This window comes from Podarcis vaucheri (genome assembly GCF_965113315.1).
Source record: "Podarcis vaucheri genome assembly, chromosome: 3".
NCBI lineage: Eukaryota > Metazoa > Chordata > Lepidosauria > Squamata > Lacertidae > Podarcis > Podarcis vaucheri.
Window position 1 is genome coordinate 66850128 of NC_138761.1, and position 23872 is coordinate 66873999.

Below are 23872 nucleotides of genomic sequence, written 5' to 3' on the forward strand. Positions count from 1 at the left end.
AGAGGCCAGAATTCCAATCAAGATTTCCCATCTCATTTAAATACAGGGTCTCAACCATGAATCAACTAGAGACCCGGCTGGCTTTGAAAATCTAATAGTATAGTGCACCCTCATATCATGGTGTCTTCTCTCAGAATGGAGAGTTGCTTGCTGGATGCAGTTTTGAAGTAGCATTGAATTAATGGAAGTTTGTGTATCTCCTTGGAATATTCTTAAGCAGTCTGAAGGCATTTGGCTTTTCTCAGGGTTTTCAGACATCAGTATCATTGTCTTTAATTAAAAAGATTAACTGGTAAGCCATTATGCTGTTCTTTCCTCTGCCCCCTACAACGTACTAGAAAATGAAATTCCAGAACTCATTAAAAGTAGAAACAGACTCTCTTTATATCTCTTGCACATCTTTGGTCTTCAAATGTCAATACTCTGCTTTCCCCCCTGTTTTGCTATATATCTGCCAGATTTATTATGCCAAATGACATTTCTTTCTATCATATTTCATTTCAGAGATGTAATGGCACCAGTCCCATAAGGGGGTTCTTCCCTTGTTAAAATGGCTGATGTAGTGGAAATGAAGCAATTTCTGTGGCTAAGAGATGCTCGACTGTAGAACGGACTCCCACGAGAGGTGGTGGACTCTCTTTCCTTGGAGCCTTTTAAGCAGAGGTTGGATGACCATCTGTCATGTATGATTTAGTTGAGATTCCTGCAATGCAGGGGGTTGAACTGGATGACCCTTAGAGTCCCTTCCAACTCTGCGATTCTATGATTCTCCTCTCACAAAACTGACAGCAGTGTCCATCTGCTTGACAGAGGAAGGGAAGATAATCCTTGTGTACACCAGCAAGCATTCAGCCCATCAATGTACAAGAACATTTCTGGATCAAGACCAATTTCTTTTTTCTGTGGAACTCATATTCACCATTTGTCCCTGTACTTATGATACTATATAATTATTCAACTTTTTTTTTCAGAGCAAAAAAGCTAAGAAGATTACATGACTTTTCTTTTACTCAGAAAGTCTTCCGGGTTTCCCCATTCCCCTCCTGTAAAATAGAATTCTTTTGAGTTGCTGGTTTTAAAGTGGTTATGATGTGCTGATTTGGGTCTCAAATTAAACATTAGCTAAATCCAGGAATTTCATTTGAGGGTCTTCATCAGAGTAACCCAGAGTGCATACAACTACTAAAGAGAATGGGAAACCCCAAAGAGATGTGGGGCTCTTTAAGTGCCCTCCTATAATTTTTATCCATTGAATCTGCCACACTGACGTCTCATTTGTGTGACATTGATATCTTATGCATGTGTGTGTGCTAGAGCACAATTTATGGTGAAAATGTAAACACAAATTAGTACATCATTCATTTCTACCATAGTATGATTGAAAATGCGACATTTTAGAATGAAGGAGCCAGAGCTAGACATTCTGGAATAAAGCAGGTATCACTTGCAGAAAGTTTTCACAAAAGAAAACAGCTTTCCAAACCTGCAACTGCTGCAAAAAATGACAAATCACAAAGATCATTCACTGTGTTCTCGTTCCATCCCCATTTGTGCTAAGAGCCTTAAGACTACAGTTACCATTTGTTTTTCATTTCAAGTTTTCTCTTCCGTGAATCCAAAAGTTGACCTCTTACCCTTACCAAGTGCTGACATGTTTAAACTTTTACACAACAATAAACATGTCTTTATAGATCGACTCTTCTTGCAAGGGAACACAATAGCACAGAGCGGTGGTTCAGCATGCAATCTGTACAACTTTTAGGAAATATTCATCTGCCCAGAACGTTGCTTTTTTGCTAGTTCATAGACGGAATGGATTGAAATCACATTTAATATCCTTTAGGCCACTGCTACACTTAAGCAGAACAGGTAAGGAATATAGTTCAGTATTGCAATCCAAGCGTATAGATGAATTTCCAGGTTCAATTCCTGATATCTCTAGTTAAGAAGAGGCTTTCTTTTTTGTGGGTGCTGGTGGGAAGAAGGGTGGTGGTGGTAAATACCTTGTTGTCTTAGACATTGGAGACAGAAAGCTAGAGTAGATAATCCTGGGCCAGATGATTTAATATCCTATGCCTACTTCCTTGCAAGTCCCATTCAACACTCTTCTGAGTGAGTAGGACTGGGCATCATCACACACCCATGACACAGATCAGGCACTCCAGAGTAGTGCAAATGTAAAGAGTCTGAAGGCCAGGAAGAATAAATACTTTATTGCATAAAATGCAGGGGTATGAGTTTCTGGCTTTAAGTTTTTAATGAAGAGTAGCTCATATGAATTGCTGAGGAAAGAGAAAAGGATTAAGACTTAAATGGGAAGGGTTTCTATCAATCACACACTATTAAGGAATATAAGCTGACCTGTGTAATTGCATCATTTGAATGCTTCAAACTAAGGATGAAATAATCATTCCTCAGATAAGCTTAATGTTACCCTTTTCAGCAATTCTGCCCAATTCAGCAACTTGTGTGCATCCACAATTTCCCTATGGAAGTTGCTCCATTGACTATTGTATCTTAGACTGAGAAATCTTTTCGCTACTCATATAGGTCATACTGATATTGCAGGTCCCATGAGGATGAATGTGTCCTATGGAGAGATGGCTTCAGACCCAAGGGAAGCAATGTTGCCACACGCACAAAAGTTTTAGTCCGGGGTTTTTTTTTTAATGGGAACAAATTAACATACAAAGATCCAGCAGCACACAGGAAAGCTCACATTTGTGGACTTCAGGAGGCTCTCTCTGCATTGTGAATATTTCCCCAATTTTCTAGGTCAGCTACTGGGAGAATGATGCCTTTGGCTAAAGTTTCTTGCTGGAAGGAAAGGTGGGGGACAGAGCAGAAACACTGTCACTTTAGCTTTGCCAGTAGATAAATGGAAAAGTAAAGGAACCCAGATTTGATGTTATCTGTATGCTCCTTGCTCCTGCTCACCAAATAAAAAGTCTAATTCAGTGGACTGCAGTCTTCCTAGACCTATGACCCATTTCTAACCTCATCAGTCAAGATGAGAACCACTTTTAATTACCCCCCCCCCGTCTCTCTGACTTGCCATCATGTAGTCAAGTGACAGGGAAACTTTGGTCGTCCTGATGTTGTAGGCTAGAATTCTCATTATCACTGACCAATGGCCATGCTGGCAAGAGGCTGAAGGGAGTTGAAGTCCAGCAAAGCCTTTCCTCCTCCCAGGAGGGGAGGGGTTGTGATCGGGAGATGATTCCTGTGTCATGCAGGGGGCGCTCCACCCCCTGCTTCAACTCCATGGCTGGCGCCACGCCCCTCCCCGGTTGGGCACCCAATAGGGAAGCTCGATGGGGGTGTGGCTTGCTGCTCAAACGCAGCCGCGCCAGCGATCCCCACCATTGCACACACATTTTCTTCGAGTCAAGTTCCGGCTCCATGCCTAATCTGGGGCTACCATTGTGGGTGCCAGTTTCCTGGTTGTCAAGAAGGGGCATGCGCTGGCAAGAACTCATGCCACTGCTCAAGGCAAAAGCTGCGCTGTTGGGCCCCCCTAACATTCTAATCATCCAGCCGGGTGAGAGCAACCTGGCTAGCAGGAAGAGTGTGGACTTGTTGTGAAACATGAGAAAGGTGTTGGATGAGTTGGCTGCCTTATTTCCCAGAACAACCCTGTTCTGGTCCTCTCTCTTGAAGAGAAAGGTTTGGTGCGGTGCGAAAACATTATGGCCTTTGAGAAATCCAGGAAACTCTTGAATCGCGCGGTAGCGCGCAAAGTGTGTTTTATGAATGGCCTAGTTATATCTCATGATGATATCCAGATTGGCGACCAGACCCTATTCCGGGATGACGGTGTTCATCTTTCAGATCGCGGAAACAACATATGGCTGGCTAACATATCCAATAGTCTTAGGGATTGGTTGCAACTGTGAAGGTATTCGCGGCGAGCCTTTTGGCTCGGGTGGTGGTTAGGCATTGGAATGTGTTGTTGGTGTTTCGGGGGGCAAGGTTTGGCCATCGCCTTCCCCGACAATTTTGGGTATTCCGCTAAAGGAATCTGGTGGTCGTGGATCCTGTCCGATGCCAGTGTTGCGGGGGGCCATGGCACGACCCTTGGTGACATCAGGAAGAGAGCCTATAGTTGGATTAGCATCAACAGGTTTCCCCTACTGGTGGTTAACCCCTCCTCAGACTCACCCCTCTATGAGTGGGTGGAGTCTAATGTTCCGTGGTCCAATGCCTAAGCCAATACCTTCTCACATGCTGTAATCAATAAAGTTGTGGCCTTTACCTTACCCATTAACCTTACATTCTGTGTCCACATGTCTTTATTCCCCAAGCGGGGATCGGGTCCTCAAATCACAACATTTGGAGAGCCACAAGTTCTCTACCCTCGAGGTAGCTATTGGGCCATTTTCTTTCTTGGAGGACCCAAACAGATCAGAAACTGGACAAATTCAGACATGTGCCTATCATGTGACAGAGAATCTTACTTCTGAGATTTTGGTTTGCTGCTGCAAGTTTTTTTTATAAACAAATAAATAAATTAGGAACCATGAGGCTGCTGGCACAAACCACCTTACAGAAAGTTGCAACTCCATTGCACCACCAGTTGAAGATGAATGACTTAAAGGACGATGTAAGAGAGTGTGCTTTGGGAAGTGTGAAGCAGTTAGAGCAAGAGGTGGTGTGTGGAGAGAGGTAACCATGTGGAAGAGAGAATGAACTGCCATTTTCTTTTCTTTCTTATTGAGCTCCACAATGAACACAAATACACAAAGTAGGTGCCACATAGAAATTAGAGTTGCAATTTTTTTTTTTACTGACAGGATTGTTTAAAAGAACTGAGGTACTTTCATGTGATTATATTTTTTCATTTAAGTTGACAATTTATTATTTCCATCAGTTTCACCTGGTAATGCTTAGGCTCCATTTCTGTGGTACATTTTGCATAGATTAACTTGCATCTCCCAGAAATTGGTAAGAAATATTTCCCTCTTGCATTTACCCTCTGATGTGTCATGTGGAAACAGAAAAGATATGCAGCTAGACTATACCTGCTGGTTTGAAATGCAGTATGTAAAGCTAGACTTTTGCACCCATTATATTCTACTTGTTTGACCTAGCTCTGGGTTGCTACATTTATCTCTAGGTAGCTCCAAGTCAAACGCTTATCATTTGTAAAAAAATAACATATTGCAAGGGAAAATTGTACAACAGGAACGTCACTTTATGCCAAACCCTATCATTGGTTCACCTAGCCCAGTAAAACTGATGAGCAGTGGCTCTCCAGATTTTCAGCCGGCACCCTTTCCCCAGTCCTATCTGAAGGTGCCATGGATCGAACCTGGAACCTTCTAAATGCAAAACGTGTGGCTTGGGATCAGATTATTTAAGAAACTGCTTCTCCGTGTATGATTATCTCACCCTGCATTCACTATTAAGATATTTTGCATGGGCCTCTTCTAAGGAAGAACACTTCTTACACAAGCCACACACGATGGAATTGGTTACTAGAATAAATCTATCCTGGTGTGTGTGTGTGTGTGTGTGTGTGTGTGTGTGTGTGTGTTTAAAAGAATTGCAAAGTGCATATTTTGGCTTTAACCTTAGACATTTGTAATTCTCCTTGTCTTTAGAGCATAATGCTTGCTTTGCTTGTGTTCTCTTCATTGCGGATGGTTTATGGACATTAGAAAAAAATATATATATGCCAGCTTTGAGCATTTTGCTACATGTAATTTTTTAAAACAAAAAATAAAACAAAAACTAACTTGCATTTAAAAAAAAAATTTCCCTAGAGTTAAATCCCAGAGAAACAGAATGTGATGAATTCAGATGTAGTGCTGGGCCTGAAAGAAGTCTTTCTCCTCACACACATAATAAAAAGGAAAGCTCCCCATCTATTAAATGAAAGTTGATGATCTATACTTACGGGTGCATCCTCCTTCTTCAAAGCCATAAAATCCATGAGCACAGCGGTCACACTTCTTTCCTCCAACACCTGGCTGGCAATGGCACTGTCCAGTCTCATCACAGTCAAAAGATTTGGATCCAAATGAATTACAGTTGCAAGGAACACAGCCTCTGGATGACTGTACGCCAAAGGTTCCAGGCTGTCACAGTAGACAGAGGGAAATCATTTAGCAGAAATAAAAATAGCAAGCAATGCTAAAGGAAAAAAGTGTGTGAGAAGCACTGACTCTTGAAGGGTCAATGGATGTGAATGAGCCAGTTTGTTTAAGTCCTAAGAGATTAAAACAAATAGGAAGGTTCAAATCTGGCACCTCTCCTTGTAGCCCAATTTACCCAAGTTCATGCTTGAAGTCTGAAATGAATAAGATACCAACATCTGAAATACAAAGAAAGACAACTCTGGAAGCTCCAAGTTAATTTGAAATTTGATTCATTGGTCCTCATTAAGGAACCAGTGTAACACCAAGCGTTCTAAATTCTGAACTTGGTTCTGCTCTAATGGAGCACCTTGCAAAAGCAACTTTTAATATGCACTCCTGATGTGTCTAATAACAAAGGATGAGCTAACAGAAGAGTCCTCATTTGGGCTACCACAGGGCTTTTGATTTAATGTGGCGGCTATCACTTTTCCATAGGACACATACAGCCATTATTCTGCCTTGCAGAGCTTAGCTTATGTGGCCTCTGAGGCCTTTAGATGATGTGGAGGCCAACTGTGAGCATTCAAAATGAGATAGGGAAATGCCTCTCTTTTCCCATCTCTGCAGACGACGTCCCTCCTTGCAATGCTGCTGTATGGCATAGAACGGCAAAGATTTTCTGTTAAACCTGTATCACCATGAACCTGTATTAGCAGCAACTATTAGTGCAACATCATTGATCCAAGCATGCTCACAAATCCCAATTTGTGCCTTTGGAATCTTTTTTAGGGCTCAACCATTGGAAAGTCCTGGCCTAAATTCAGCCCCATAAGTCTACCAGTTAAACGAGAGGTCCTTAGTCCACCAACCCTGCCTGTTCAGAAAGTACCTCAGAGCAAGGTTCAATACATAAGCTTCAGTTATCCCTACTTCAGCATGGGATCAGCGGGCCTTGTTCAGATTACAGGCACAGAGGCTAAAGTTGCTTCCCCATGCAAAGCCAAGTAACTGCAATAAACATGCAATTTATCCACCGTTTCACCACTGTATATTATGACTAGTACTACAGCACCGTATCTCTCACTAAGAACAGAAAGGAATGCCTCAACTCATGCAATTAAACCAGCAAGCACCCGCCCTCTAAATCACCAGTTTCATAGGAAAAGTAAATCCTGTTTATAAGGGGGAAAGGCAGAAAATCAAATTCCATTTTAGATAAAATTATCTGCTTAACCCACAATTAACTTAAGAAGTTGGGTCAGCGGCTGCAGTGCACCAGTGAGGAGAACTACAAATTCACATATAAAATTATGCTTTGTTAACTATTTTCTTACTGAGATGGTGAATTATCTAATAAGTGTGATACATTTCGAGTTAATTACTATGCTCTGGATTCAACTAACTGGTACCGCTATAAGTAACTCTGTATAGAGAGTTACCTGAGAACATTACTTTAGGTGAATTCAAGTAATCACAATAACTTAGGTTACGTGGGTTACTAATATTATCCAAGTTCCTTTGTAACTTGATTCTTACTTATCTGAAAAGTCAGCATTCAAAATTTATTTTTTTCTCAGATATCCCCCTCATTAATTACCTCAATTGCCTGATGCATCACACTGCAATAGCATGGGTCCTGAACTTCAACTAAATCCCAGAAATTTCAATGGGATTTATTCTCCAGCGCATATTGTACCAGACAATGTTTTGATGTTGCAAGAACACTGACTGTTTTCTAAATGGTTTGCTTCTACTGCACTGTTAGTGTAACACAACACAGACACATGCTAGAATGCAATGCATGCTGTACATGGTCTTTTTGATTACCAAAGAGGCAGGTTTGAAAGCACCTCTCGGGCACCCACTTGCACTGGAGTAGCCCCATCTCTGATGAGGTGCTCTGATTTGCTGAGCTGGTAATGGCTTTTCCTTCTGGATATACACCTGTCTGCTCAGCTCACATCGTTTACCAGCGAATCCTGATTTACAGATACATCTCCCTGACACATCACAGTTTAGTGACATGGATCCTAGAGGATTGCATCCACATGGTGTACAGAATTGCTTTTCTGGAACCCAAACATAACCAGGCTTTTGAAGAGAAAGAGAGGGAAAACAAGTTAGAAAACAAAGTTGTACAAGAAAAGGTTAGAAGAGAGAGAAAGAGCAAGAAGTCTATTATAAATATTTGTACACCAAACAATTTAGTTTTCTTAGTGTACATATGGAATTAAACTGAACCAACTAAAGATTACATAAATTCAATGGCCTTTTGTTTTATACTTAAAACTATCATATGCACATCTTATAAAGTCCAGTAAACTTTGCTCTAAACTACAACCGATAATGATCCAGTAATGTAAACACATCCATATCTAGTAAATGAGCTAATGCCAAACATGATCATAATGGGGGTTGAATCCAATTGTGCTCCTTCGCTCATGCAAGAACTTTTGACCCAGTGGTCACCTCTGCCAATGTAAGGGAGAGGCAATTTCCACCAACTCCATCTCACCCTGCAGCCCGTTGCACCCCTGAAAATCTGTTTCAGAAGGTTGGGGGTCCCTCCAGAACAGGCATAGAGGGTGACAGTGGGTAGAAAGAACTGATAAAAATTGCTTTCCTTCTGTTGGATTAAAAAGCCATTAAAAATGGAATCCTATCCTGAGATTGCTATTGAGATGATCATGTTACTTTTCAAATCCCAGTTTTTTACTGCTGACATTTTTTCCCTAGGTTTCTTAATGGCTTCGTATTGTAATTTCTCCCATAGAAAGTTAAAGTGCTCTAATTCACACAGGAGAGAAGTAAAATAATCTTTCAGGAGAAGCCTTTGAAGTTCCACAGATCACCACAGCACAGAATCACTTTTCTATTTTTCTGGACAGCCTTACCCATTTATTGGGCCAACCTGTTTCACTCATTTCAAATCGTTCATTTCAAATGCTTTGAAGGTTTACATAATCATTGTGATCAAGGTGTGAGATGAGTGGTCAGAAAACAGGTAACCGACCTAACCTCTTTTTTAAAAAACAAAAGCAAATGGACATTGAGTCCACAACTGCACAGAATGATAATTCTAGAAGCCAAGAGGGTTGTTCCTTATGTTTTCTTTCTGAGAGACCCTTCTGTATTTGTTTATAAAATTCAAAAAACACACACACATGTGAATCATGATGCAACAATGCAAAAGGGGTGTGTTCCACCCATTTTCTTTCTTTCTTTTTTCATGTAACTAGTATGTCAGTTTTTGTTTTTTGTTTTGCAAAGAACTAAAATCTTCCTTTATATACATAAAAAGATATTAACTATTCATGGTGTACATTTATTCTGCTTGACTTAAGTTTTAAAAGGGGATAGATTCTGTGCACCACAAACAACATGTTCCAATTAGCACCAATAATGATTCCAGAAAGCCTTAGAAATAAATTCTGAGACACATATCAAAGGCAGTTAGCATCCTTAGTTCTAAGCCCAAAACCACCCTCAACATTTTATTTGAACAACAAAAAAGAGTCGTTATAATATAACACATAGAAAGGGGAGGGAAAGCAATATGGATCAGTTTTTATGGCTTACCTTACACTCATCACATCTACGGCCCACCACGTTGGGTCTGCAGTCACACTGCCCAGTCTTAGAGCTGCAAGTCTCTGAAAAGGAGCCATTGAGATGGCAACGACAAGCTACACAGAAATAAGAAAGGGTGTCATAATGTAATGCATGCTGGCACGCTATGATATGTACATGAAACAAAATGAACTCCACTTTTATTGTGTGTGTGTGTGTGTGTGTGTGTGTATGGGTGTACACACACACACACACACACACACACACTGTAACTCTGTTCTTGGTCTACAATTAGCCACACAAGAGAAAGATGAGTGCCACTGCCCTCTCCCATTTTTAATTGACTCAGAACCATGCAACTAGAACCCTGCCATGAGCACATGATCCTGATTAGGTCACTGATGGCTTCTTCTGTATTTAATGGCAGGTGCCAGGCTACACATTCTGCATGAAAAAGTCATTGCCTGCACAGATAATGGAATTTTAGTACCAGATTATGTGACTTATGATCACAGGAAAATTTTAATAATATAAATACACCCCTGGGAAAGCCAGGCAATGCTGTGGTCCAGTAATCCCTGCAATGGATTACTCCAAGGACACACCTCATGGGTTTCAATGCACATCCATCCAGTATTTCCTTTGGCCACTTCCTACTGGGTGGTGGGTGCCTCTCCCCTCCAGACAGTTCCCCTAAACCATTTAGCTGTGCCTCAGATTATACAGAATGTACAGTCATTAGGGCTTTACTTTCTTTTCTTTTTTTAATCTGCCTTGAAGACCATGCAACTTTCAGCCGTATGAATCTTGTGATGTTTTCATAACTAAAAGCCAGTTGTGAAATAATGTACAAAAAGATATGGGCTACTAGTTTGATGCTTTTATTTTACATTTTTGTTTCTTAAAAATAATGTTTAGGAATAACAGGGCTGGTAACAAAACTGAGCTGCCAATTGAAGTGGATAATGTAAATGACCCCAGCAGGAAGGAAAGAAGGGAAAGGGAGGGGAAAAAAACCACAGTATTTTGAGAGCAAGACTCTTGCTTTGCAAGTTTTCAATCACGAAGTTGATTCTTTAATGAAAAGGAAAAATTGAAAGCAACAAAGCATAGGCACAGTCCCTCTGATTTCACAGCTTCGGGGCAAACTTCATGGAAGCCTGCCCAAGAAATATGCAAAAAAGAAAGCCTAGTCGTAATAGGAGGAGAAATAAATTTGTGGTAACTGCAAGCACAAGAACATTAATATACTGAGAAGTTCTACTATGAACTCAGCTAATGACAAAAAGCAAATAATATAAATATACATTAAAAAGCTATCTATTTTAATGTTTTTTTTTTGTATATATTGTATGTTTTCGCTCCACACAGAGCCTCCTATACAGCTGTCTCTGTAGAGGAAATGTTCAAAGTTTCAGCCATGTCAATGCCTCAAGGAAAGAAGCACAGCAATGGGAGTTTCAATTCTGCTCATAGTTTGATTTTTCAAATCCGCTGCTTTTTAAATGACAGCCTTAAAGAGCAAGTCACGAGGCACCGCACCAATGAATTATTAATCAACTCCAATGCAGCTGCTGAAATTGGAACCCGTAAAAATCCCAAATGTGCAGAAGTGGTGGTGGTGGGGAAATCTTATGAAAATCTGATTAGTGCAAGAGACTGAATTGATCCACAGAAGACTCTACTTAGATGGAAGACAAGGAGTGGCTATGTTTGCATGGCACTGTATTGCCTTGGAGATCCATGAATGAGCTGGTTGAAAATTATATTTAATGCTGCCAGGGGATTCTTTGTAGATCAGATGTTCTGTGCCAAGTGGTCAGCGGGGGATTCAATTTTTTAAAAACAGGTTTCCCGCTCCAGTTCTGAACATATGATAAATTTTAATTATGCTACTTTAAACCATGGACATTTATTGCACTTTTGTATTTGATATTCATTTGCAAAGTTCTGTTCTTTGCAATGTTGTACTTGATATTTTAAGATTCACTGTAAACCGGTAAAGAAATTATCTAAATCAATGATTCCCAAACTCCCCTGCAATGGATCTCTTAAAAATTGCTGATGGCTTCAGCAGACCACTGAATTATTCCCCCCCCCTGCTTATTGTAGGAATTGTGCTGTGCTGTGCTAGAAACTGTATTATTTTTAATTGTATTTCTATTGCTTCTTTTGTTTCTTACGTTGTATTACAATTTGAATTCTCCAGAATTTTATAGAACTCAAATGGTAAGTGTTCTTCACAGTCATGCTGTGAACCACCTGAATAAAGCTTGTGGACCACTGGTAGTCCACAAACCAGGGTGGGAACCCTCAATCTAAATACAGTTGTACCTCGGATCCTGAATACCATGGTACTCAGATGTTTTGGCTCCCGAACACTGCAAACCTGGAAGTGAGTGTTCTGGTTTGTGAAGGTTCTTTGGAACCCGAACATCTGACAGGGCCTCCACAGCTTCTGATTGGCTGCAGGAGGTTCCTGCAGCCAATCAGAAGCTGTGCTTTGATTTCCGAACATTTTGGAAGTTGAGCGGACTTCTGGAACGGATTCCATTTGACTTCCAAGGTACAGCTATAAATTAAATACCTAGATAAATAAAAGAACTATATCTCCTACCTTTACACCAAATGAGTCACTCAGTGGGAACAACAAACCAGAACTATTGCACAATCTCTTTTTTAAAACAAGTGGTGACATCCTTCTGATTAGTCATGCACTGTGACAGACACTGAACATAAGGCAGGCATCCTCAAACTCGGCCCTCCAGTTGTTTTAGGACTACAATTCCCATCATCCCTGACCACTGGTCCTGTAGCTAGGGATGATGAGAGTTGTAGTCCCAAAACATCTGGAGGGCCAAGTCTGAGGATGCCCGACATAAGGGCAGAAGAAATATGCGAAAGGAATTGGCAAGAAAAGGGCAGCCTTTACCTTCATTTCCTCCTCAATATGCATAATGCAACCTTTTGTCCACCAGCTACAAGGTACATAGAAAGGTTCTCTTAAACCCCAAACCTGTGGCCAGCTTGACTAGGGGGAGAACAGGAAGAATATAAGGCTGCTGCATGTGCCTGTGTGCATATGATAAGATCATCATTGTGATGTGCATTTTCTTCCTCTTGCTCCATATAATTGGTTGCCGCAGACAGGGGAGAGAAACACTTAGCCAAATGGTGTCATGACATGAGGCTAGCTATATTCAATCTTATGAAGCTCAACACAGTGCTGTTATTTTCATACCCTTGTTTATCATCATCTCATTTAGTCTGGCCTAAGAAAGCAGAAGCGGCAGGGAAGAATTCTGCGGTTCCTCTCCAGGGCTCCTAGTTTTTATTCTCCTATAGCAGGCAATTTGAAATGAGACTGGTAAGGGAGCAAGCCCTGTCCAGAGATGAAGGAAGGCCTTAACAGGGACAACAGGACACCCTAATAAAGTTGACTTTCCGCAAGGGTAAAAATGGGTCCCACAACGTCATCATGACAACCCAACTGTCAAACCAGCTCACTTATCAAATGTGTGGCAGGGTGAATGGACTGGATCCAGTTCCCCACCCTTGGAATAATCTGAAGTTCAGATGAAAAAAGGGTGCTGGTGGCACCTGCCCTCTTTTAATATATAAAATGCTGTGCGCAAGTGATAGAACCACAATAATAAATAAATAAACAAAGAATGACCCTGAATCTAGATAGCAAGTAAGGAAATCTGAAGTAACCACATTTTGGATAATGTGACACTTACTGTACATAATACCATGAAAATAAATGCATGTCCTATTTGACAGACCGTCATGCGCTATGCCCATAGGGAATGAATGCATTCTGACAGGAGAAGCAGGATTCCAAGACTTACGTTGACAGTTCTTTACATCAACAGCATCTCCGAAATACCCATCAGCACACTTCTCACAGTATTGGCCTGTTGTACCTGGCTTACATATCAGACAAGCTCCAGACAAGCTGTCACAGCTGCCAGGAATGGAGAAGTCGAGGTTGTCATTACACTGGCAAGGCTGGCACGATCCCCCTGGTTTTAAAGGTTGTCCAAAATATCCTTCTGCACACCTAGGGTGACAGACATAACATCTTAAAGTATTTACATTGACCTGTTGGCATTTTTTTTAAAATAACATTGTTTACAGCTCTGTTGCCTTACGGATCACTAAAGACAGCTTTATTTTCTCTCAAGTGTTTCTCAGAGTTTCCTTACCCACCCACCATTCCCATCGTTTTTTTCAGTTTCCTTAACAGCACTGAAGATTCATTACTAGCTGAAATCCTGCCAGCTCCACCAGTTATTAGATTTCAGGGAGGGGGGACCGCAGAAGAGCAGGGAGGGGGCGGGAGCTGGTCACTGGGGCTGAAGATGAGAAAAAGCCTAATAAGAAACCTGTCTGTTACCACTCCAGTAGAAAGCAGATTCATGCGGAGAACCCTTTATGATACAGCCCATCATGTGCAAGTATACAAGAAGGAAACTCAACTATGCCAGCTAACCAGCAAATCTGATATACTCCGCCATGCAACATAAAGATCTGGTTGAGAAAGGAAAACAAAACAAAACCATGCAAATTGACAACGAAATAAACTGTATGCATAATTAGGGGTGGGAGCACACAAGCTAACACAAGAAACCTTTGATTTCACCCCAGGTGGTAGATCTTCAGCATAAGACTGCACCCTTAGAGATAGTTGTTAAACTGGGTGAAATTGTATTATAGAGGTTTTGTTGCCCCTCTGCTCCATACAGTGGCCAACCAAATGCCTGTGGGAAGCCCTCAAGTAGGATCTGACCACAAGAGAACTCTTCTCTGCTGCAGTTTCCAGCGACTGTCATGCAGAAGCATTACTGCCTCCAACCATCATGGCTAGTAGCCACTGATAGCCCACTCCTGCCCCCATGAATTTGTGTAATAGCCTTTTAAAGCCGACTAAGTTGGTGGCCTTCAACGTGTCCAGTGGGAGCATAGTTCCATAGTTTAACTATGTGCTGCATGAAAGAGTCCTTTCTTTTATCTGTCCTGATTCTTCCAACTTTCAGCTTCATTGGATGTCCACGAGTTCTAGTGTTATGAGGGACGCAGGTGGTGCTGTGGTCTAAACCACTGGGCCCCTTGGGCTTGCTGATTGGAAGGGTGGTGGTTCAAATTCACGCAATGGGGTGAGCTCCTGTTGCTCTGTCCCAGCTTCTGCCAATTTAGCAGTTCAAAAGCACATTTAACTTTTACCTAGCGTTATAAGAAACCAATAAAAACTTTTCACTATCCCCCTTTTCCATGCCATGCATAATTTTATAAACTTGTATCATGTTGCCTCTTACTTGCCTTTTCTCTAAAATTCCCTAAAGCATCTGAGCTGGCAACTCTTAAGTAAGTGGGTGGCAGACTAGACACTAGTTTTCCTTGGTTTGACTAAGCAGGCCTAGTCTGTTCATGAACTACATGTAACCTGTAGAACGAAGGGCCTCATATGGCCAGTCCAATGCAATTTCTGCAAGTATGCTGAGATAATACAGATGACTCCTTCAATTGCTAATAATTTTCGCCTTTGCTTATCAGGGTTCATTTCTTTTGCTCTGCCCATCCTCTTTCATTTAAGCTTTTGTCTTGTATTGGATAATGCCAGCAGAAATGTACAAAGCCAGTCATAAGAAGAACACCCAGAGGATTTGTGACTACTGATGTGCTAATCATAAATAACCCTTCTACTAATGACAATCCACTTTGATCACTCCCCTCCCTCCCTGCCCCAATTCTCATCATTTCAGACTCTGCTAATTAAAGTTAACATAAACCTTGGTCTCCTGGCCTTTTCCAAGTGTTCTGGAACCACATTCTACTGATGTGTCTTATGATGAATCCCAAATAGCTTTCAAAAGCACTGATTGCTGGGGCGGGGGAGGGTGGGGAGAAGTGACCCTAATCCTGTCTTGTCTCCCTTTTGCTTCCTTTTTCCTTCTCTGAATTTCCTGGTAAACCCTGAATGTTGTCTACTTTATAGCTCCGTATGTTTCGTTTAGGAATTCTTCCACTTCACTTACTCTCTTCTGATCCAATGGGCTGTGCTCATGAGAACCAGCACAAAGGAGGAACGAGTCATGTGTAACATTAATATCTTATATTAACAGGCAAGTCGTATCTTTAAACACAACAACAACAGTGCTGAATGGCTATAAGGAAAAGAAACAGAGGAAGAAAAATGCAGATATTATTAATATTATTGTCTGCAAACATGACATGAAGGCTGGTAACACCAACCCCGCCATGTGGGAATCCCTTGCAAACGACTGCAGTGCCTGGAGACAGGCCATAAAGTCATGTATCCATAGCAGTGACCTGAGGAGAATTGACTGCTGGGAGGAGCACAGAGAGAAGAAATGCCTTGGTGCATCTGTAGCTGCACAACTGGGTGCCTTCATCTGCCCCAGCTGTAACAAACATGTCTCTTCCTCATTGGTCTCTACAGCCACAGCAGGCGCTGTAACCTTCCAACAGCTTGACCTCACCCACAAAGGAACACTCCTCCAATGTTTCCCTAAACAGTTGGATGCCAGCATCATTATTGTTGGAAAAGCTTTTTTTTTGGGGGGGGGGGGAGGACATTCTTGTCCCTCTTAGATGTAGCTATAAACTAGAGTAATATCCTCCACATCTACCTGGCAGGCGCATATAAGCCTTTTTCTCCCTAGGGTACATCCATTCAAATTGCAGGATGGATGGAATCACAGAGCATCAGATTATGCTATTCAACCTGAACAACTTGTAGAATAGCAATATGAATGAGAGAAAATCATTAAGACTGTGTATACATACATGCCAATTTTTGAAACAACTGAACAGCAGTCGTTTGTGTAGGAATTGGGAGGGGGGGAGTTGTTAGCCCAAGTGTGTTCTTCATACTTAAGTTTTTTGGGGGAGCCTGCAGCTTAACTAAAGCTACAGAACTATATATGTACACTTCTCAGAGTGGTTCATGAATCCTGAATTATTATTATTTTTAAATTAAGGAACATAAAGTCAAATGACAATTTTGACCCATTGTAAAGGCTGTTTTTGAACTCTTCGTCATTAATGTGGAAGCAATCAGATCATGTTGCTTCTAGTTTCCTGTCACTCTCATTCCCCATTTTCTGCTGAATCTCCCTTTGTAGGTTATTTCAGAATGCCCCCTTCTTACTCACTACTAAGGTAACATTATCAAAATGTCTGGCCGCTTGTCTCTGCCTCCCCCCCCCCAACTGCTGCCTGTTCCTTTCTGAATGAATCTCTAGCCTTAGTCCTTTCCTTTGAGGCTCTGAATTTGAGGGTCACTTTTCTTGCTGAACAGTGTTGGCCCACAAATGCCCAACTCATCTTCAGTCCTCAGATGTGCTTGTTGAGAGAGAGAAGATGGTGAGATGGGAAATAAAGAGAGAGATAAGAATTGAATTTTGCCAAAGGCAGAGAGACAGAGAGCCTCAAAAGCAAGGATTAGGGCACAAAATTGAAAGCAACAAAGGGACAGTTGAGAGATTTAAAGAAAGGAAAGATGCTATCTTAGAAAGCAGAAGCATTCTAAATGTATGGAAAAAGAGAAAGCAGAAGGAATGGAACAGCAAGGAAAGTCACTGCTAGAACACTAGAGCAAAAGGAATACAGAATGGGCAAGTGTGTGTTTTTTTTAGCAATGGAGGCCGATGCAAAAAATGAAAAAGGAACTTGGTAATGACTAATCCAACAAAACAAACAGAAATGCAGCCCAGAACTCAATCTGCATATAAATAAATGGAACAATGTTCTTGATAACAACAAAAATCCTATAAGGTATTCTTAATCTGCTAGCATTATAACTACACAAAAGGAGATTTATTGCCAACTCTAGGAGTGAGAAATCATGGGTGGTTGCTGCAAGACAAAACTGAAAATAGAAGACGTCAGGGTAATTTTAAAGCAGTTAATTTAATAGCAACATGACTCAGAGCTGCGCCCCGAAGCTAAAAAAGAAAGATGGGATTCCATGCAAATTCCTGAAGTTATTACTCATTCACATATGATAGTATATAAAGACAGCTTTCAAAATGCTGGCATGTTGTTGATGTTTTCATAACCAATGGCTCGGTGCATTATTGTGCAACTTGTGACAATTAAAACAGACACACACTTATTCAAATTCCTTCCTTGTTGCTAATCTATGGACTACCCTCTACTCAAGAAATACTACTTGTTGCTTATGGGACTTGTCAGTGACCCCTTACATTGACAAACTGTCACAGAAGTACTCTTCGGCTGATTTGTTCTTGCATTCATTAACTCCACAGCCCTTAGGTTTGAGAGGAGGGTGATGACTTGCCAGCGAGACAGGAAAAGATAGACAGAAATAGCACTCAGCAGCAACAGCCATAGTGATAAGCGGGTGAATGCCTAAACCTTCTTTTGGCAGGTGCTTTTAGCCAAATATAACACCAAATGAATGTACAAAGAAAGTGTGGGCTTGGGATTTGTTCTGAGCCTTCTGCTTTGACTTTTAATGTTAACGAAGCATATGGCTAAATGGTTGCATTTTCTGAGATCACTCTCAAAAGTCTTTAATTGAAAGGAACATTCTACATTTGGATCCTCCCCCACTCCTTTTACACATGCCATACATTCTCCTGAGGCTTTGCAAATTGCTGACTGCTTGCCATGTATGCTTAGTACATGAGCTGTATTCTTCTTTCCAAATGTCAGTTCTTCCACATTTTAAGGTTCAGAGGATGAAAGAACCTGGGTTTTCTAACTAGAAATAATGAGCCATAGACTTTCAGTACAACCCCCGCCCCCCACCCAATGACTGGGTTTTCTTTCATATTGGGGAATGTCTTCAGTGATGTCATTCAGGAATGGCAATACTGAATGTAGGTCAGAATGATGAACAGTTAGAGCACTTTGTAGGGTGTAGCCATATAACCCCATGAATTGGGCAGTAGCCAACATGTTAAACATTCCAGCTTCCATCACACCAAGGTAGTGGTGATCAATAATATTAACAGGATTTGTTGGGCCCAGCAAACTGTATGCGGATCGGGCCCTTTGTCCATTCTAATGTGTGTCAGGATAGAAAATTACTTCAAAACACTACGTATGAGACCTTGAGCTCCTTCACTGATGAAAAGCAAGATAATTACAAGCATAAGAAAAATTGGTATTTAAGTTGTGATATTAACTTTGCATTGTTTTCATTATGTTCTCACTTCCTATAGTGACAGCAAGTACAAGGAAAAGAAGTAGTCTTGAGGTGCGGTGGCAACTCGTCTCAAAGTGGGCACATCTCGAAGACATTTTCAACCTTACAAAAAGAATCTGAAAAATTCACGGCTGCAACCTTTCTTTGGATGCCAACTGCTAAGTGTTGTTTGCTTCCAGTGATTACAGAATAAAGTGGCTTTTATCAGGGGTGACTCCAGAAAAACTAGTTTGGGAAAGTCAAAGGTAGGCAAAGACCATTATTAAGGGTGCAAGTTTTTATTCTGTGCTGTATATGACCTTAATATAGTGGGAAGAATTTTGGGGGACACTACCAACCTCAGTAACATTTTGAGTTATCCCTGCCTTTCATGGACTTTCAATTTACAGTCATTTTTTGGTTGTTGTTGTGTCTCAAATCAAACTTTCCAGAATATCATTTTCCAGAACAACAGGGCAAAATGAAGGGTTGCAGCTTAGTTGTAGAGCACATAGTTTGCATGCAGAAGATACCAGGTTCAACACCCAGTGTCTCCAGACACTTTTTTGTAATCACCAAAGTTGTGGCCTAGTTCAACCCAAGACCAGTCTCCTGTGTTCATTCTTGTGGCCCTCCCTTCACCTGATGCAGCCATTAAGTGCCTGTGCTGGCAAAGCCTTCTGCCCCCAATACCTTAAAGAGCCAATGCAAGTCACTGCAGACAATAACAATCTAGAAGGATCAGTAGTCAGATTCAGCATAAGCCTGTTTCTTAGCTGAGGATATGCAACACAAGATACCGAATTTCATCAAACATGGAATTCTCTTAGGGAAAGATTGATCATATACCCAATTTCTACATTTGTCCACCCTCAATCACTTTGGAAACAGCGTGCCTGTATCAGGTTGCAGGAAAACAAAAACAGCCCCTCTGAAATATTTTTAACACTGCAACTTTATTCATAGCCCAGTAATTTCACATGCTAAATAGCCAAATTCAGAGGAGAATTAGAAGCAGCAAAGTCTGAAAATATGAGTTTTAAAGTAGTTGAGACAAATAAATCTAGCTTCCACAATTATATTGTTTGGCTCAGCGTTAGGAGATGAAATAGCATTTCACTAAATAACTGATTAAATACACCCTCAATATTCGAGCCAAATTAGGAACACACAAAAATAACAACAGAAACTAACAGGTGCACAAAAATCCAGCAAAAAGAATCCCATCAAGTAATACTACTTCTATGGAAAATACTTTGTTTGTAGCTTAATGTTTATCTAAAGCATTAAACAGAAACGATTTTCACAGGCCGACTGAGCAGAGAACACATCTGTTGGACAAATGTGGAAGAGACAATGGAAATTCTCATTTAAATAGGAATCTTGTATGACATCACCACCCCACAATTCTGACTCTGGGTGCATATGGATGCTTGAATACATAGAGGTTTGGAAAAGAACCATGAAATGAAGTTCTGTTAGACAAAGAGGATAAAATCCTGTATGGCGCTTACCTCTCACAGCGTGAGCCAGCATACCCAGGGGGGCATTCGTCACATATTAATCCACGACTCTGATCCAAATGACATGTTGGGCTAAAACTTTGTTGTTGATGAAGGGCCAGAAGAGGGACACAGAGGAAAGATAAAAAGACATTCATTAGCAGCATAGTTGCTGTCCTTCCTCAGAGAGCGCTGCTTTTACAGGGAAAGTCCTTCTGGTCTCACACATGGAGCTTAGGTTTGGCTCCAGCCGGTAGAGTTTGGAATGACTCTGCTATTTCTGCCGACACTGAATATAGCTCGAATGGGTGGCAGCATCCAAATGACATGTTGTTATGGGACTTTAGTCTATCAATGAGTCGCTACACCATTTAAAAGCAGGAATGTACAGCTGCTTGTCTGAGCCCTCCAGGGCCTGGCAATGCGCTCTATCCCAGACTTTGTTCCCAAGTTAAATCTCACTGCAGCTAACGGACAATTGACTAGAAAGCTCAGTAAACTCGACTTACATGAATAGTGGAATAAAACTGCCGCATTAAAAACAGGGAAGGGGAAACTTTGTGATGATGTTTCTCATGGTACGTCAAAGCTGTATTTAAGTCAAGATCAATGAACGGTGATGACTTACACAATATTCTTTGGTATTCAGAATCAAGAGTGGCAACCTTTGTAGATATTTTCTATCCTTGCTTCCTAACCTCCATGACTAAAGGTTAGGATCCTAATACAACTAAAAAGAACCAGAGCTACATGGAATTCTTTAAACTTGAGGAAGACCTGTAACCTCATGTATGTAGCTTCAGTCATTGCAATAGCAATTATTTAGTCATTGCAATAGAAAATGACAATTTCCTATCATTTCTTTCTTTCTTTCTTTCTTTCTTTCTTTCTTTCTTTCTTTCTTTCTTTCTTTCTTTCTTTCTTCTATTTCTTTTTACAGATACATTATAAATGATAGTTAAATTTCTCAGCAACCAATCATTTGCATGCTTACAAATCCTCTGATAGTATTTTACTCTAGCTGTGTCCCTCTGCCTTCCAGCATATTGTTTTCTGAGTTTCCCCTCTTTGAGAATCTGATTGACACAATGTAATGAGGTAATCTGCTGGCACACTGGAAGACACAGGCAGTTTGAAACAACAGGATATCTGTCACTCCACTATTTTAAAGAGATAAGTCCTCAATTCTTCTTCTTTTTATTTCGCTTAGAGGTTTGTGTGCACTACATAGCCATTCAATTTGCCAAACAACCCAGCAGTAGACCGGCAGCCTTAGGACAAAGCCTTGGCTTAATATGGGTATAGTGGTGAAATAAATATAAACAAGCATTGATTACAGTCATTTCTTCATTTTGTGATGAAAATTTGCAGTGTGTGTGTGTGTGTGTGTGTGTGTGTGTATATATATATATATATATATATATATATATATATATATATATATATGATTCTGATTGTGTCCTATGGATTGTCACGTATGGATTGCCACTTTTTTTAAGGAAGTGGGGATCTGTGAAATTAGCAAAAGAGCTCAATAGCAGTCAATTTTCTGAATCTGGTGGATTGATTCTGACACCTACTCAGGCTGCACTTATATTTCATATACACCCTTGCTGAGGGAGGGGGTGGGGGAACACTTCCATTCAGCCTGCTTACTAATAAGGTATAGATACCACCAACTGTCTTGTTTGAAGATATACTCAGTACTCAGTTGCAGGGGCATAGCGTAGGGAGGGCCAGGGAGGCTGTAACCCCTGCCCTGCTTGCCACCAGGGGTCTCTGGGCCCCGGAGTCTGGTCTTGCCACCACACCCCCGGCTCCCTCACCAAGGGCCATGTCAGCTGGCTGGGCTCCCTCTTGCTGTGGATGGGGTGGGGGCAGGCAGTGCAGCACACCCCTGTGAACCCTCTGTGTCCCACGCCCGTCTGGCGGCGGCAAGGGTTTGGCTGGCATGGCGGGTTTTCTCCCCCCTCCACATCCAGCCCCTGGTCCCATCTGGTGTGTACATGTGTGTTTGCGTGTACCCAGGGTTCCAATAAAGGATACAATGCCACTGTTCAGTGGGTATACTTACTTGTTTGAAGGTATACTCAGTGGGCAGGCGCACAGCTGGCAGTCATCAGGTTTCCCTTTAGTAGCATCTCCAAAGAAACCAGGAAGACATCTATCACAATACAAGCCACCTGTGTTGTGCTTGCAGTTCTAAACAGTCAGGGGAAGGAACAAAACCATCTTCTCAGAATGAAATAGAACATAGTTGATAAAGTCACATAGGACAAAGGCAGCCCACATGGTGCCCTCCAGAGGCTGTTGGCCTACAACTCCCACCAACCCTGCCTATTGGCCTTACTGGTTGGGGCTGATGGGAGCTGGAATCCAACATCTGGAGGGAACCGTATTGGCAACCTTGCAGTTGAGCATGAGTACACCTTCTCTTTCTCACACAAACTCAGTTGGTAGAATATGAGACTGTCAATCTCAAGGTTGTAGGTTCCAACCCAACGTTGGGTGAAAGATTCCTGCATTGCAGGGGGTTTGGACCAGATGACCCTCACAGTCCCTTCCAACTCTATGTTATCTGGCAAACATCGCGATTTTGAGATAACTGTGTAGCCAGCCAGTGCTCCTTAGTGCTTCCGCTGCCCCCTGCAGGAGCAGCGAGCAACTCACAAGAGCAGTTGTAGCAGCCGTCACTATGTTTCTTTCAGTTGTGCAACGAGCACCAGCTCAGCTCCACTGCCTCTGCAAAAGCAGGTGACGATTATGAAAGTACAGTGGTACCTCGGGTTACATACGATTCAGGTTACAGACTCCGCTAACCCAGAAATATTACCTCGGGTTAAGAACTTTGCTTCAGGATGAGAACAGAAATCGTGCTCTGGTGGCGCGGTGGCAGCGGGAGGCCCCATTAGCTAAAGTGGTGCTTCAGGTTAAGAACAGACCTCCGGAATGAATTAAGTTCTTAACCCGAGGTACCACTGTAGCTGGGAAAGCAGCAGCCAGCCAGCAGCAGAAACTTATCAGCCTTTATGCTATACTTCTTTCGATTTTGCAGCAAACCCCAGCTCAGCAGGCTAGTAGCCAGCGTGACAGGCCAGTAGGTGTGGTTTTCAGAGATGTTGGTCTGAGATAGATAGCTCAGGACTTCTTACTGGGAGCTCCCTTTCCCCTTTGCCCCTACCTTACCCCTGTGATAACATTTTATGAAACTGTTATCGTGCGGTAGACTTCATAACTGATTTCACTTCTTCACGTGAAAATTCAAAAACATTTTTGTGCGAATCCATCCTAATATACATCACTTTGCATGCAATTTTGCCTACTGTACCGATTCTTGCAAAGTAATTTTTCTGTAATGTAATGCATTTTTTTTATTTTCACAGATATGGGCATCTTTCTGCACACTTTCCCTTGCAATATGCATTTTTGCACACAATACTTGGCTAGAGAACCATGCTGCAAAATAGTCAGAAGTCAGAATTGTAAAGAACTATGCTTTGCTTTGAATACTGTTTTAGTTTAAATTGTTCTCCCTTCAAATG

At 41.5% G+C, this 23872-nt stretch overlaps 1 protein-coding gene across 6 annotated transcripts in view; it reads right to left on the reverse strand.

Moving 5' to 3' along the window:
• The window catches only part of LAMA2 (laminin subunit alpha 2), a 395189-nt gene that overhangs the window by 143027 nt on the left and 228290 nt on the right, over window positions 1-23872 (reverse strand). For 3 of the 6 annotated variants that reach the window (XM_082216016.1, XM_082216017.1, XM_082216015.1), the window contains 6 exons: window positions 22405-22532; window positions 20343-20429; window positions 13502-13713; window positions 9660-9766; window positions 7908-8171; window positions 5900-6080 (listed from right to left, as the gene is read on the reverse strand). In XM_082216016.1, the coding sequence (XP_082072142.1) occupies window positions 5900-6080; window positions 7908-8171; window positions 9660-9766; window positions 13502-13713; window positions 20343-20429; window positions 22405-22532 (979 nt within the window). The remainder of the gene's footprint in view (window positions 1-5899; window positions 6081-7907; window positions 8172-9659; window positions 9767-13501; window positions 13714-20342; window positions 20430-22404; window positions 22533-23872) is intronic. The other 3 variants (XM_082216020.1, XM_082216019.1, XM_082216018.1) reach the window with 1 other exon arrangement.